This window comes from Chanodichthys erythropterus, chromosome 12 (assembly GCF_024489055.1).
Source record: "Chanodichthys erythropterus isolate Z2021 chromosome 12, ASM2448905v1, whole genome shotgun sequence".
Taxonomy (NCBI): domain Eukaryota; kingdom Metazoa; phylum Chordata; class Actinopteri; order Cypriniformes; family Xenocyprididae; genus Chanodichthys; species Chanodichthys erythropterus.
In genome coordinates this window covers 284,974-301,051 of record NC_090232.1, presented here as the reverse complement: position 1 = coordinate 301,051, position 16,078 = coordinate 284,974, and the positions used below count along the sequence as shown (strand labels likewise).

The following is a 16,078-nucleotide window of genomic DNA, read 5'->3' as shown; positions in this document are numbered from 1 at the left end:
TAGCTGCAGAGTTTTGAATCTATTGTAATCTGGAAATGGAGCTGGCAGGTAGATCGGTGAAAAGGGCATTACAGTAATCAAGACGTGATGAGACAAATGCATGGATGACAGTTTCAGCGTCTTTGGTACTGATGAAGGGACAGAGTTGGGCAATGCGACGTAGATGAAAGAATGCAGATTTGGTAATAGAGGTAATATGAGACTGAAAGGAAAGGGTGGAGTCAAAGATTACACCTACATTTTAACAGCATTGAATTTTTTGATGTGAGAACCAGCAATTTCACAGGTTAAATTGGTAGAAATATTGCTGGTAAGTAAGGGAGTTCCAATGAAAATAATCTCAGTTTTGTCCATGATGAGTTTCAAAAATTTTGAATTAAGCCAATCATTTATATCTTTCACACAAGCAGAGATTTTGTCTGTTTGGGGAGGTAGAGTAGGTGTGCAGATTGAGTATAATTGAATGTCATCAGCATAAAAGTGATTGTAGAGACCATGACGTTGTAAAATCTGACCAAGTGGTATGATGTAAATTATGAATAATAAATGCCTGAGAATGGATCCCTGGGGAACACCTCGCTTCAGGTGGACAGTAGGTAATCGAAAGTCTTTAACTGAGATGTAAAATTGTCTGTCAGAGAGATAGGAAGAAAACCAAGAAAAGAGCAGTATCAGAAATACCCAGATCAGAGAGACGAGAAACAAGTAATTCATGGGAGGCGGTATCGAAGGCAGAGCTGAGGTCAAGTAGGAGAAGTATAGACAGAGAACCAGAATCAGCAGAAAGCAGTAGATCATTCACTACCTTTACAAGTGTAGTTTCGGTACTATGGAGGGGGCGAAAACCAGAATGAAAGGGATCAAAGAGATTATTTTCAACTAGAAAAGACTGGAGTTGGGAGGCAACAGTGCTTTCCAGTAATTTAGCTATGAAGGGTAAATTTGAAATAGGACTAATTAGGGTAATTAGATAGAACTGAGGGGTCGAGGTTGGGTTTCTTGAGAACAGGGGTAACTGCAGCAGTTTTGAGTGGCAGAGGAAATGAAGCAGAGGTAAGAGATGTATTGATGAAGTGAGAGATAGGAGCAGAGATGGAAGAATGGCAAAGTTTCAGGAGAGAAGTAGGAGCAGGATCAAGTTGACAGGAAGAAGAGTTGGATTTCAAGATTAACTTAGAGACAGAAGATGGGGTTGTCAAAGAAAAACAAGACAGAGTTTGACTGGATAAATTTGGTGGATAGTTGAGCTTTGTATCAGTGGAGAAGCATTGGTGTACGGCATCGATCTTTAAAAGCAAATAATCCGGAAAAGAACAGCAAAGCTCATTAGAAGCTATGGAGTCTTGAGGTGGAGGTTTAGTGAGCTTATTTATTGTATTGAATAATGCTGTTGGCCTGTTACTTGATTTATTAATTGTGGCAGTGACAAAACTAGAGCTAGCCGAGATGAGAGCAGATTTGTATATTTTGAGATGATCAAGAAAAGCTAAATAATGTACAGTAAGACCAGTTTTTCTGTAGAGACGCTCAACCAGTAGCTTTGAGAATACAGAGCTCAGGGGTATACCAAGGAGAAGAGTGTGTGGAAGGGACACTTCTGGTCTTAATAGGAGCATGATGCTGTAAGATTTCAGAAATTATGGAGTGATAGTTAGATAATATCATGGAGAGAGAAGAAAAAACTTTTGCCCGATGCCACTTCACCGAAAATAGCAGACTAAATAGGAGATAACGCACCCAGATAGCAAGCATTAAACAAACAGCGCAACCGACTGAGAGCGCGGTAACTCACCCATCAGAAGAGACGAACGTGGTGGAAACGTTAACAGGTAGAGGGCTCTCAGCAGCCCGGCGGCAAGTTCACAGATAATGGAGTTTGATAACGACAATAGTCCAGTTCATCATGTGTCAGACAGAAATTAGGGTTATTTTTGTAAGTAATTTTCTCTCTTGTTTCACCCTTACCAACCTACTAGTCCTCCTTTTATTTGTTGCGGCTTGAGCCGGTCATGACACCTGGAAAAAGAGTAAAAATAAATCTACATTGACGTTTGCCTTGGTAAAGCAGAACAAGTTTTCATATAGCTTATGCAAAAATGCAAAGGCATTCATTTTGATTGATTTTTGTCATCAGATTGGATCATATTTTGGAGCGTTTCTGAGTGTGTTGGATCTGGACTCGGATGGAGACTCAGACTTCCTTCTGGTCGGAGCTCCATTATTTCATCAGTCTCAGCCGAGGGCAGAAGGGAGGCTGTACGTCTACGCTTTATCAGAGGAGGTATGGACAGATTCACAACATTTTCCAGTTATAAATACAAAAACATATGGTGGTTAATGTCAGGGCCTGTGACTGGAAGTTTGCTAGTCATCACCATTGTGTTTCTCCAGTGATGGGATGGACAACTTCAGTCCTGGAGGGTCAGTGTCCTGCAGAGTTCAGCTCCAACCCTGATTAACTCACCTGCCTGTAGCTCTAGTGATCCTGAAGACATTGATTAGCTGGTTCAGATGTGTTTGATTATGGCTGAAGCTAAACTCTGCAAGACAGATGGGATGGGATTGTCAGTGTAATAGGTTCCCGGTGAATCATATTAAAGTCATGGAAATACGTTGTATCGGTGCTGGTCATGTGCTCATGAATAAATATTAAGTTCTCTTTCTCTCTCTGTAGTATTTTCAGAAGACACTGAATGTGAGCGAGTCAAACACAGGCAGATTTGCAGCATCTTTGGCTTCACTAAAGGACCTGAATGGAGACAGCCTGTCAGATGTGGCAGTCGGAGCACCACTTGAGAATGACGGTGAGGGAGTCGTCTACATCTACCTGGGTGACAGGACACATGGAATAAACCCCGAACATGCTCAGGTGAGACTTTGCTTTAGTTCCCTCAATCCCAAACACCCCAACTAACAGGGAACAACATTCTTCAAATGTATTTTAAACATTAAGGGTAACAAAATTTCTGGCTTAAAATGGATTAACGTTGTATGTTACACAGCAAAATCACCTGTGTCACACAACAGTGTTGAAATGAAGCAGTGATGGAGTTAATGAGATAATTAAGTGATGATTGAGCATTCGTGATGGCACACTGAAGTAAAGAGGAACAAGCATTTAAAGTCATCATTGAGGTGACTAGTGTTTCCTGTAGTTGGGCTCTTGACCCTTGGTTGTTTTGGTAGGTTTTTTTCTGGCTGCTTTAAAAGTTTGTTCAGAAAACACATTCACTGCGTCAGAGTGGGGCTGGCTCGATACCACAGTTTTGGCTTCCGTATGCTACCACAATCTAATACTGTAATATCAATATTAAATTGATACAATAAACGGTGCGAATTTTGGCTCAGGATTGTGATTATTGCGTATATAATTTTACTAATTCCCGCAGGTTTCGCATTTATAATGTGGGAATTACTGCAAAACTGTGTGTGAGAGCAGCCATTAAAGCAGACCTTTCAATCTGCTTTTTCATTTTTCTCTTTCTTGAGCAATACGCAAATGTTTTCTAAAAACACTATTACAATTGTTGAGAGAGAAATAAACTAACAAAAGTCAAGGGTTAAGAGCCCAACTAAAGTGAATACAGATTACCATAATGGTGACTTCAACAGAAGAATTTTTCGATAAAACAAACATTTAAACCTTCATAAGAACTTCTTGAAGTTCCACTAACATTAAGAAAACTGGATATTATAACGTTCCCGTAAACAAAACTGAATGTTTAGAAAATGTTCTTAGAACAAAAAATTGTTAGGATAAACATGTAGAATGATGAACCGCTTTGGCACAATAGACCTGTGTGTGTGTGTGTGTGTGTGTGTGTGTGTGTGTGTGTGTGTGTGTGTGTGTGTGTGTGTGTGTGTGTGTGTGTGTGTGTGTGTGTGTGTGTGTGTGTGTTTAGCGGATCCCAGCGCGGTCGGTTCTGCCCGGTCTGAAGCAGTTTGGAGTGTCTCTGTCCGGTCAGATGGACATGAGCGATGATAATCTGACAGATGTGGTGATCGGAGCACAAGGAGGGATTGTGCTGCTCAAGTAGGACATTTTACCACTCATTTACAGAATAATGTAAAGATTCTCTCATAGTCTCAACACAAGGTGTCATTTATGAACTCTGGCTCTGTTTGAGTACAGTCACATCAGTGGCCAGTTTTTAACTGTTTTTGGAGAATAAATGTAATGATTTTAGTAAACTATCAGCTTGAGTTGGTCAAGTTTTTCAAGGCCCAGTTAGTCTCACAGTATCATTAACTGTTTACTCTTTTCTCTCTCTTCTCAGGGCTCGTCCTGTGATGTCTGTATCTGCACAGCTCAGTTTCAGTCCCAGTGAAATCAGTCTGACCGACTTTGAATGCCCGAGTGACAAAGAGTTAAACGCGTTTAATCTCACTTCCTGTTTGACGGTGGCCGAGCGAACCAGTAGCAGCGGTAACGCCAATGACATCTCAAAGAGTTTCTGTCACATGAAGAGCATGGCCTCCATGTCTTACCTTCTCATGTCTCTCAGGATCTCTCAAGAAGAACCTGAATGTTTCTCTGAACCTGAATGTGGACGTGATAAGAGGAATCAATCGAGGATTCTTCGTTCAGAGTGATTCGTCATCCAGGACTCTGCAGCAATTCGTCCTGTTGGATTCTGGGATCTCCTGTTTCAGCTTCCCCATCTTCATGAAGGTACGTTTCGTCTATCACAGATTCAGCCAATCATGGCAGCTTCGGTTTGACAGCAAATGTTGTGTTTGTTTTAGAGCTGCACTACCGACACAGTGTCTCCTCTGAAGATACAAATTAAATTCTCACAAACCAAGATGTTTTCTGAAAGCTCCATGGCTATTCTTGACATCCACAGCAGGACGAAGGAGTATGTCGAGGTGAGTTGAGCTTCAGACATCTCTATTTATACACTATAGGCTTGTTAAATTCATGTCTCTCTCTGCTCAGAAATATCAGATCAATATCAGTCAACTATTAAGATCTTTCAGATTCACTGTATAAAGTTCCTGGAACATTCAAAATCTCTATAAAAGTTTCTGTTTTGTATGTGACTAGGTGCCGTTTCAAAGGAACTGTAATTCAAACAACAGCTGTGTGTCCGATCTGAAGCTGAACTTCAGTTTTACGTGAGAAACAATCAACAAATAAATCTGACATGATTTTAATGTGAAATATGATTTTAAATGCTTCTGAATATTGTCATCCTTCATAAGGTCTTGTTTTTTAATTAAGCATGAGATTTTGTGTTTGGTTTGTTCTGCAGGAACGACACGTTACTGGTGGTGAATCAAGCTCATTTCACTGTCCTCGTATCGCTGGCCAACCCAGGCGACGACTCCTTCAACACCAGCATAGTGCTGCACTACCCAGAAGGCCTCTCGCTCTCAAAATTTGACACCGTTAAGGTACAGCTATCCACACGTCAAACTAAGGACTGTCAAGAACTAAACAAACCTTCTGAAAATGGTTTTGGCATTAAAATCAAAGCATCAACTGAAATATACCTCTATATCAGTCCGAAACAACCACAGAATACATACAAGAGTGGTCATGCTTTGTAAAATTTTTAAATTTAACATATTAAAATTTTTTTATGAATTTTATTAAAATATTTAAATTAATTTTAAGTTATCTAATGGTCCCCTTGGGGGATCACTGAGGCCCCCTAGTGGGCCACTGCCCGCGGTTGAGAACCACCATCCCAAGCTGTTTATCATTGTGCCGCTGTGAAATACAGACTGAACGGCGGCTCAAAACACCCAATCATGAACATAGGATACACAAACTACATCTCTCAGTGGGATAAAGAAAACCAGTGTTGCTAATAAAGTTTTGATGGGTGACTATTGTAATGAATGCAAAGCGGCTACAGTGACATACAGGAGTCGCACATTAGGCATGTCCGTTAATGGAGATCAGTGTTTGCTTTAGTTACTCTTGATCCTTGACTTTTAATATTAGATTTTGTTTGGGCTGCTGTAACTGAGTTATAACAGCCAGACAAGCAAAGAGAAAAGATGATCAGGTGGTGTTGGTTATGTTTTCACATGATCATTATTTGATCTGAATCACTGAACTCATTTAGAGCCCAATCTCTGAGTTAGATTTACATTATTGATTACAGCAGAACTGTGATTCTACAGCTGAAGATCAGCTTCTTCAATATAATCTAAACCTGATGGAGTATGGGTTCCTTGCTGCTGTCGGCTTTAGGTTTCTTGGTTGAATATCAAATGTCAAGTGTCCCCAACTGTGTTTTGATCTGCCTGCACTGACACCATTGTATGTAACTGAACTGAGCTGGATGATGGCATCACTGTTTACTCCAGTGCTGATATATAGATAAATTAACTAAATTAATAACTATTGATTCTTACAACGGAATGAATCAATACTGAATTTACTTGAGATGGATACTGACACCATTTTGTTTAAGAGCTGAAATTATATACCAGAATATACCTTATCAGAATAAGTTGCTTGTCACAGTTGTTGAGATTCACAGGCTGATTCTTGATGTCTGTGTGTGCCTAAAAGAAATATTTATTTATTTATCATTATTTTTTGATCAGAACACCTTTTGAGAAATCCTTTAGATTATATTGATAAAGCTGATCTTGTGCTGTAGAATCACAGTTCTGCTGTAATCAATAATGTAAATCTAACTCAGAGATTGGGCTCTAAATGAGTTCAGTGATTCAGATCAAATAATGATTATGTGAAAACATAACCAACACCACCTGATCATCTTTTCTCTTTGCTCGTCTGGCTGTTATAACTCAGTTACAGCAGCCCAAACAAAATCTAGAGCCAAGAGTCAAGAGCCCAACTAAAGCAAACCCTGACCCTGATGAAATTGTGATTTTTCTCCTTTGATTCTGCTTGTTAACAGCAGATCACCTTCCTGACACATTTAAAATCATTAACACAATGAATGTGTCAAAATGAAAAAAATGAAGTCATCCACCGATGAAGAGGCATGAACTTGCTTAACGGCTTGCGGAGGGACATAGCAGCAATGTGATTGGATGATAGTTAACACATGTTGTGTTGAACACATTGTTTCTCTCTTTCTTTTTACACATGATCAAGTCAGAATGAGACAAAACGTGTTAAAATAGCCATAGCACAATTTTTTTTATTAATTAACATCCTTTTTGAGAGCACAGTGTTGGGGAGTAGCTAGCTGTTAGCTACATGTAATGAAGCTAACTACATTTTTCAGTAGCTTGACAGTAGGTCAGTTCCTTTAAAAACAGTGTAGCTTTTCCAATAGCTAACTACTTTTCCAGCAAGTAGTGGTGTAGCACATTCTGTTTTCCATTCTGACTAACCTGCAATGCATTGAAGCAGCACAGCATCATCTTACTGCCATCTGTTGTTATATCATGCATCTTGCAGCTTTACAGTTCACAGAGAAGAGACCGACTGATGAGGATGTACAGGAGTGGGTTGATAGTACACAAATTAACTAATAAAAGATACACTTAAAGGATTAGTTCACTTTCAAATGAAAATTACTCAAAGCTTGTATATGTATATGCTATGTATAGGACTTTCTTCTTTCTGATTAAAAAGAGAAAAATATTAATGAATATCCTGACGCATCCGAGCTTTATAATGGCAGTGAACAGGATCAATGAGTATGAGCTGAAAAAAGTGTCTCCAGCCACATCCATCCATCATAAACATACGGCTCTGGGGGTTAATAAAGGCCTTACGAAGTGAAGCGTTTGTGTAAAAAAAAAAAGCAGTTCAAAATAAGTCTTGACACTTTTTAATATATTATAGGGTTAGTTCACCCAAAAAGGTAAATTCTGTCATTTATTACTCACCCTCATGTCGTTCCACACCCATAAGATCTTCGTTCATCTTCAGAACACAAATTAAGATATTTTTGATGAAATCCAAGGGTTTTTGATCCACATATAGTCAGCAACGTCGTAGTACCTTTTGAGGTCCAGAGAGGTACTGAAGATATCATTAAAATCAACTTGACTACAGTAGTTCAACCTCAGTGTTATGAAGTGACAAGAATACTTTTTGTGTGCAAAAACAAAATGAAAATAACGACTTAATTTAACAATTTGAACTCGTGTCATATGCAGTTGACATAATGAACGCAGTGAAGGCTTCCCGGTTTGCGTCCAAACGTCAGCTCAGTATTGGCCGAAACTGAACATGTGAGCAGCACGACGCAGGAGCCGGCCAATAATCAGGTGCATTCGGACACAGAACACGGAAGCCTGCGCTGTGCTCTCTGCGTCAACTGCATATGACTATTTTAATGGTCTTTAATACCTTTCTGGACCTCAAAAGTTACTATGATGTTGCTGCCTATGTGTGTTTCACAAACCCTCAGATTTCATCAAAGATATCTTAATTTGTGTTCTGAAGATGAACGAAGGTCTTACGGGTGTGGAACGACATGAGGAAGAGAAAATTTAATTTTTGGGTGAACTAACCCTCTAATATATAACCTGCAAATACTGCAAAAAATATTTAATTTCCAGTAAAACACTATTACACAGAGTTGTGTGTCATTCTGAATTAAGTTTCAGATTCAATTTATAAACTAAAATGGTGCCAATTCTACAATCAGAGATATTCTGATTAATTTATATATATTTAAATTAATAAAGATATAGGTCAAAGAATCGAAGATAAATAAGTTTCTGAATATCTGATTATAAGTCTAAATAAATGATGTTGTGGTGTTTTAAGGTCTATTCACACTGCACGACCAACAGCTACTGACACTGTGAGTTTTGGTGAATCAGTGTGTTGTCATGTCATGTGGGTCATGGAATGTCTGAAAAGTGACGCACTGTAATCTGGAGATTGTCCTCATTGGTCATTGTCTGTCGGTGCAGTGTGATTTGGCATTTTAAGGACTTTATAAATGTGTGTGTGTTCAACAAACAGCCCAGCCAGACTCGAAGCAGCTGTGGTGATCGTGACAGTGGAGCTATGAACAGAACCACCTGCAGTATCAATCTACCAGTGTACCGCAGCGGCACCACGGTAAGACACACAAAACATGTTTCCTGCATTGCTGTAGTAACTTTCCTCATGTAATGAAACACAAACATCCAGAAACATTTAGTTTCACATCTCTGTCAGCATGAGGAGCTGAATTATCACATACAGTCACAGGGCAGGGAGAGAAATTAAAAATATACCCATATTCCTTACATTTCATACTTCCAATGTCTTTTTTTTACATTTATAAGGGCAAAGTCTTTTAACCTTATTAAAGGTATGTCTCATACTTTATGTAAAATTATTAAATTTAATCAATTACTTCAGTTCAAATGCTGTTATCAAATGAATTTGGTATCAACTTCATCCATTTTTGCGCCTGCAGCAGTGGCTCAGAACTGGCATTTAGATGTATTTACACAGACTGTTTAATGCAGCTCAGAGGTGACGTGTGCATTTACACTGCAGTTACAGTGGCATAAATAAAATATGAATTGATGTTTTTAAAATAACATTTTCAATATAGAACTTTGAATTGGAAAAAAAAAATTAAATTATACTTTTAAATCAGAAACTAAATCTTTCAGTAGGTGATGAGCAAGTCATTTAATCTTGGATTCAATTGATTTGTTCAAAACTGCGATTAATTCAGTAACTGTTACTACATTCGTTGGTGAAATAAACAATATCGACAATATTTTGTTTAAAATAAATTATGCATTTAACCAGAAAGAGCACACATGCATGAATTAACGTAACTCTAATGCTTTGAACATGGGCTGGCATATGCAAAAGTTGGGGGCGTACATATTAATGATCCCAACTGTTGAGTCACAGTCAGTGTTATGTTGAGATTCGCTTGTTCTTCAGAGGTCTTTTGCAAAAATCAAATTTACATAAGAAGGAGGAAACAATGGAGTTTGAGACTCACTGTATTTCCATCTACAGAACTGTAATTATTTAACTATGCCGAGGTAAATTAAATTTTTAATTCTAGGGCACCTTTAATCATTTGAATCATTCAGTCAGAAGACTTAGTTTCAAAATGTTGATGCTAAACCAGATCCGAGGACTGGTTTGTCATGATAGTTGTAAAGGATCTATACTTCCATGTCTCCATCCTTCCGCAGCATAGGAAGTTCCTCAGGTTTGCTTTCAGGGGCGAAGTATACCAATATTAGGTTCTTCCATTTGGTCTAGCTCTATCACCCCACATGTTCATGAAATGCGTAGATGCATCTCTGGCTTCGCTCAGGCTGAAGGGCATACGCATTCTGAACGGATTAGATGACATCGAGATGTCGTTCTTGCTCATATGAAAAAGTGGGGTTGTGTCTGAACGCCAAGAAGAGTGTGCTTTCTCCATTACAGAGAACCACCTTCCTGGGCGTGGTATGGATTCAGTGATGCTGCGGGCCGTTCTGTCGCCCACTCGTATTGCTGCAATCTTTTCAGTCACACAGGAGATAAAACTAGGCCAGTCACTCACTGTAAAACAGTTTTCTAAAACTGTTGGGTCTGATGGCAGCTGCGTCCAATGGTGATACCTTTTGGCCTGCTATACATGAGACCCTTACAGTGGTGGCTCAGGACCAAGGGTTTTTCCCTGAGGGGGAACCCACTTCGTATGATCAAGGTCACATGGTGGTGTCTCCGCGCCTTAGTTATATGGAAGAAAAGTTGGTTCCTGTCACAGGGACCTGTGCTAGGAGCTTAATATCATTGAGTCACTCTCATGATAGATGTTTCTCTCACAGGCTGGGGAGTGGTAATGGAAGGCTGCTCAGCTCAAGGGCTGTGTAGGAGTCATCATCTTTCGTGGCACATAATTGCCTGGAGATGATGGTGGTCTTCAATGCGTTGAAGTTCTTCCTCCCAGACCTGAGAGGTCATCGTGAGACAGTGGCTGAGGCCTGGGGAATGGAGACTTCACCTCAAAGTGGTGAAGCTCATATGGGAGATTTATGGCCACGTGGGAGTGGACTTGGAATGGATGCCATGGTACAGACATGGCTGAGGCTATGTCTATGTTTTTTCCCCAATTGTTCTGCTCCCAGGAGTTCTGGACAAAATTTGCCTTACTGGCCAAGTTGGATATGGTTCTTGGACCTTGTGTCCCCCTTGGGACGCAGTGCGAGTTCCCTTGAAGGAGAACTTCTCAGGTTATGACTATAACCATAGTTCCCTGAGAGAGGTAACGAGACACTGCGTCCCGAAGGGGGCGCTATGGGAACGATATCCCAAAATGCCACATTTCCAAAATGCCTGTCCAAGGAAAACCCCCAACAACAAGGCCTTGGAGACCGCCATACTCCTAGTAGAATTAGCTTGCGTTGCATTGCCATACTCCCTGCATCCCTGTGATCGATTTGCTTCGATTTGCAATTTAAGCTAAAGCTGGTCTTTCCAGATGTGTATTTATCCTTTCCTGGTCATGATGTCACCCGCTGGTGATGTTCACTCTCGCCATTGGACTAGTTGACACACGTGCATCAGACACATTCACACTGAGGGCGTTCCCATAGCGCCCCCTTCGGGACGCAGTCTCTCGTTCCCTCTCTCAGGGAACTATGGTTATAGTCATAACCTGAGATGATTTCTGTTAATCTGGTTTAAAAGGCCATTTTATTCTAGGACTAGGCTTAATCTCTGTCTGGGAAACTGGACTCTTATCTTCAGTTGATTTTATCTAAGACTGTGGATGAAGTCCGCTGTAGTTTCTCTTTTCTTCAGTGATTCTGCTTGTTATTATTAGGTGTCTTCAATAATGCTCAATCATCACTTAATTAATCACTTAATTACCTCTTAAACTTAAACACTACAGTATAACAGTGTGGACTCATATAAACCCTTAGCAGTGTTAATTTAACACTGGGAAATTTTCTGTGATGTGCAAAGATTCTCAGAAGAATAACGGATGTTTCAGCTCACTACTCTTAAAGGGACAGACCGCTCACCCCAAAACTGACCATTCTGTCTTTACCTGCTAGAGGTCACATATAATATGTGAGCGATGATAATGAGGTTAATTTTATTTCAATCATTCTCTTGGCCTTGCTACAAACATCTGTGATTTCTATTGTGTTCTAGACTAATTTTCTGGCAATCTTTCGTGTGAAACGGGATTACGACTGGGCTGATAGGATGGAGATGATGATCACCGCTAACAGGTGAGTGAGGCTGAACTTGACAGATGTGTTTGTTTTCAGCGCTGTTTCATATCAGTAATGATCAGCAGAGATTTGGGCTCGCGATTAAAAAAGACTTTACTGCATTTCATGTTCATTGAGTCAGTTCTGTTTGTTTGTTCACAGTGATAATAATGGAAACATCAGCGATACGGTGGTGAGGAGGAGCATCCCGGTTCAGTTCGCCGTTGATCTGGCGATCAGTCTGTGAGCGGCATTTATTTAATATCTCTCTTCTGTGTTTCTCTTCATGTCTGAAAGATTGAAAACTCAACATCTACATGTCTTTCTCTGTTCTGACTTCCTCTTCCTCACTTTCTGTTTTAATGACTTTATCGTAAACACACACAGTGTTATTACCATTATCAGTTGTAATATATTGTGTGTTTGTCAGAGTGGCTGAAGACTCTGTGAGGTATCTGAACTTCTCTCCGGAGGACAGAGGTCCAAAACCTCTCAACATCATCTACAAGGTCAGAGAGTCAAACACACATCTGCAGCTTCATTGTGTCGTGAACTTCATGTGTCATCATGAGGTAAATATGGGCTTGACGTGATCAGATTGCTGTGTGTTTGTGTTCACAGGTGGAGAATCTGGGTTTCAAAGGTCTGCCGGTGTCGCTCAAACTCATCCTGCCCTGTCAAACCACACATGTGATTTTAACCTCTCAGAACTTCAGCATGAAGGTGCGTCACTCGTTCATCAGATCATACCTTCAAACCAGCATGTGTTTTGCTGAATGAACATCTTCTGTTCTTCTCTACAGAACTCTTCAGTGCCGTGCGAATTCACCAAACCACAGGTAAGAGATCATAGACCCATTCACACCTGCTGTTAAAGAGATCGTTCACCCAAAACATTTACTCACTCGCATGCCATTCAAACCTGTTGAATGACATGCAGTTCTTCTGCTGAACACAAAAGAGATGATTTAAAATAAAAGTTTGGTGTTCAAACACACAGATTTCATCTCTGTTTAGTTCATTTGATTCTCTGGTTTATTGGTGTCAGTGTTTCAGTTCTCAGTGTTGTGTTGATGTTTCAGGACGGTCACTGCGGGAAGTTTGAGTGTGATCAGTTTGATCTGCAGAAATTTTCAGAAGTTCACTTCATCCTGACGGCAGACGCAGCTCTCCAGAACGTGAAGGAATACGAGAGCGTGAGTGACGAACACAGACAAACAAACGAGTTTAAGACCGAATAACTCTGAAATCAGACTCTGTTTCTTCTGCTGTAGAAATACTCCTTCAGCGAGTTCAGAAAGGATTTGGGATTCGACATCAGCGCCGAGCTCCACTTCAACAGAAGCCGCTACAACCAGACGTCAACCGGCCTGAAGGTGAGCGAATGAAAGCTGTAGCTTTGCCATAATTGGTGCCATCTACAGACGAGCAGCTGTGTGTGATCGTCAGTGTCAGTCTGAATTCACACCACAGACCTGCAGCTCTTGAGTTCATGACTGACGTCACTGTTCCAGTATTACAGACACAGACACTGTCATATTTATAACTATTTCTTCTTCATTCTGCAGGACGACCCTCACAAATCACAGGTACACACATTTCATTCCTTCATCCATCATTTAATGATGATCAACACTGGAAGCTGGATAGTTTCTCTCTGTTCCTCTCAGACTAAAGTGAGTGCGGAGTTTGTCGTTCCACCCAGTAAAAAGCTGATCGTCTGCACTGGCGCAGGGGGCGGGTTCATCCTGCTCATTATCTTATTGATCCTGCTGGTGAAGGTAGGAACCAATCAAATCACGTCACACTTGATGTCATCATTCACCTCTCAAATTCTCAAGCCAACCTGTTTGTGTGTTTGTTTTTGTGTAGTGTGGTTTTTTTAAACGAACGCGCCCTGACGAGTTTCCCTCAGGGAATGAAAACATAACTTCGGTTGAAGACTCTCCTCTCATTAACACGAATGGTAAAGAAAACGGAGGAGTCAGTGAGAACAACAGCACAGAGAAAGAGAATAAAGTGACAGAGACGAATCCCAGTTCTAAACTGCCAAACGCTGAAGAATAAATCCACATCTAGCTGCTTTTCCACCACCTTGGCCTGGAATTCTCGGCACGGTTGTCTAACCTGAATCGTGCTGGTAGAATCCGTGAATTGATGATGCTACTCAGGATTGGTCACTTGTCTGTTGCTTGGCTACCAGTTTATCTGGCTAATCGCTCTATTTGAACGATGTAAACATAAATTAATAATAAAAGTAATTGAAATATCTGATCATCCTCCATAACGCAGCTGTTATTTACTTCTCATTTCGTCTGTAAACCTTTGCGTTACCAAAGCAATGGCTGATGCTTTTGTATGACATTCCAAAGAGCAGCCGTTATATCAGCCGCACAGTGGAAAATGAAACCGTAACTGTACCAGCTGGCCTGTATCGGCAAGGAATGGAACGGTTACGAAATGAGAACCATTCAGCCCGATGGTGGAAAAGCGGCTTTTATTTTCAGCACAACAAAAGTAAATGAAGGTGAAGATGTTTGTTTGGAAGGAACTGAAGATTCTTTCATTGTTAATGATTTTTGGCCTGTTGCATGAAGCTAGTTGAACAAACTCTGAGTTTCAGAGTAGGTTTGGAGTTATTTGGACAAATCCAGATAAATCCAACCTGGTTTATATCAGGCTCAACTGTTGCACAACGCTTAGTATAAACTTTCTCTGTCAACTCAGGATTAATCCAGAGTTTGCAAAGCGCGTGCACCTGAAAGTGTGACACGTGCTGCAAACAGCCAATCACACGGAACAAGGAGAACGTCCGTTTGATTCACTTCTCGCGACAGAGCCGCGCAATTCATGTCTCTTCCGAAGATTAAGAGATCGTTATGAAAAATATAAAATTAAACGCATTTACAAAAAGCAGGAATAAACACTGATGCAGTGAAAGCATGAGAAGGCAGCTGAAAGAAAATATCTGACTCAATCAGTGCATGTGAATCAAACAAATAGACCAAATAATTAATATAGTTTCACAAAGAGCTCAAAAGAATACATGTAAGCTTAATATGTTGAAAAGCTTTATATATTATACATGTATTATGTTTATTTTAATTTAAAAGCAAAGTTTAATATTGTCAATTAATATAATAGGCCTAATTATATGAATTTGTCGTGAATTATTCATAATTCTAATTTATTTAATATAAATATAATGAATAAATAACAGCAAATGTCTCTAAACAGTTTTCATTATAAACTGCTTTAATTTGGAGCGGGAGATACAGGGGGAGTGGCTTTATTGCATCAGATACGTGTCACTTTACTCACAGCTGGTTTGGGTTTGTGATCTCTAACTCGGAATAAAACCTGCTCCAGAGCAGGTTAGCCGTGTAGCGTAAGTTACCATAGCAATGAAACCCGCTAAAAACCAATCCACCTTCATAAGCTCGAAAAAACAGGGTTTGCTCAAACTAATCTTGAACTTACCTGGGTAGCAACTGAAACCGGCTTTGTGCAACAGGCCACTGGTTGTGTGATAATGTTTTCTTGAGGCTCATTGTGTGTTCAGTATGTTTAGATTAATGATCTTCAGCTTGTGTTGTAATAGCTGGTCCTCATCATGTTATTCTGAATATTAATATTTTTAAAAGAAGAGAAATTAATGTTCAATTATAATACAAATAAATGAGTTTTATACGTGACATTGATGTCTGTTTATTGTTAGACTGATGTTTTTGGCACTATTACAAGACATACATGAAAAATAATTATCAAAATGCTTTATATTTATTTAAACTAATTACATATCCTCACTACATAGATTACAGTAACATAAAAACACACATCTTTAAGCAAAGTCCCTTTAAGACAGTCATTCACTCGGCGGCCATCTTTGAAACTAAGGCATGCAAGTGCAGCTCCTATCTCTTTGAATGGGGAAACATTCAAATTCTCCAAA

At 39.8% G+C, this 16,078-nt stretch overlaps 1 protein-coding gene across 1 annotated transcript in view; it reads left to right on the top strand.

The window, feature by feature from the left end:
* Window positions 1-15,821, top strand: part of LOC137033187 (integrin alpha-M-like) — a 35,878-nt gene extending 20,057 nt beyond the window's left edge. Inside the window, exons 13-31 of the mRNA XM_067405386.1 lie at window positions 2,135-2,281; window positions 2,675-2,869; window positions 3,903-4,033; window positions 4,278-4,426; window positions 4,506-4,672; window positions 4,747-4,869; window positions 5,048-5,118; window positions 5,256-5,397; window positions 8,918-9,016; window positions 12,065-12,144; window positions 12,289-12,369; window positions 12,557-12,635; window positions 12,748-12,849; window positions 12,930-12,965; window positions 13,209-13,322; window positions 13,401-13,502; window positions 13,695-13,715; window positions 13,797-13,907; window positions 13,999-15,821. Coding sequence (XP_067261487.1) covers window positions 2,135-2,281; window positions 2,675-2,869; window positions 3,903-4,033; window positions 4,278-4,426; window positions 4,506-4,672; window positions 4,747-4,869; window positions 5,048-5,118; window positions 5,256-5,397; window positions 8,918-9,016; window positions 12,065-12,144; window positions 12,289-12,369; window positions 12,557-12,635; window positions 12,748-12,849; window positions 12,930-12,965; window positions 13,209-13,322; window positions 13,401-13,502; window positions 13,695-13,715; window positions 13,797-13,907; window positions 13,999-14,193 — 2,145 coding nt within the window. The 3' untranslated portion in view covers window positions 14,194-15,821. The remainder of the gene's footprint in view (window positions 1-2,134; window positions 2,282-2,674; window positions 2,870-3,902; window positions 4,034-4,277; window positions 4,427-4,505; window positions 4,673-4,746; window positions 4,870-5,047; window positions 5,119-5,255; window positions 5,398-8,917; window positions 9,017-12,064; window positions 12,145-12,288; window positions 12,370-12,556; window positions 12,636-12,747; window positions 12,850-12,929; window positions 12,966-13,208; window positions 13,323-13,400; window positions 13,503-13,694; window positions 13,716-13,796; window positions 13,908-13,998) is intronic.
* Window positions 15,822-16,078: the final 257 nt, after the last annotated feature.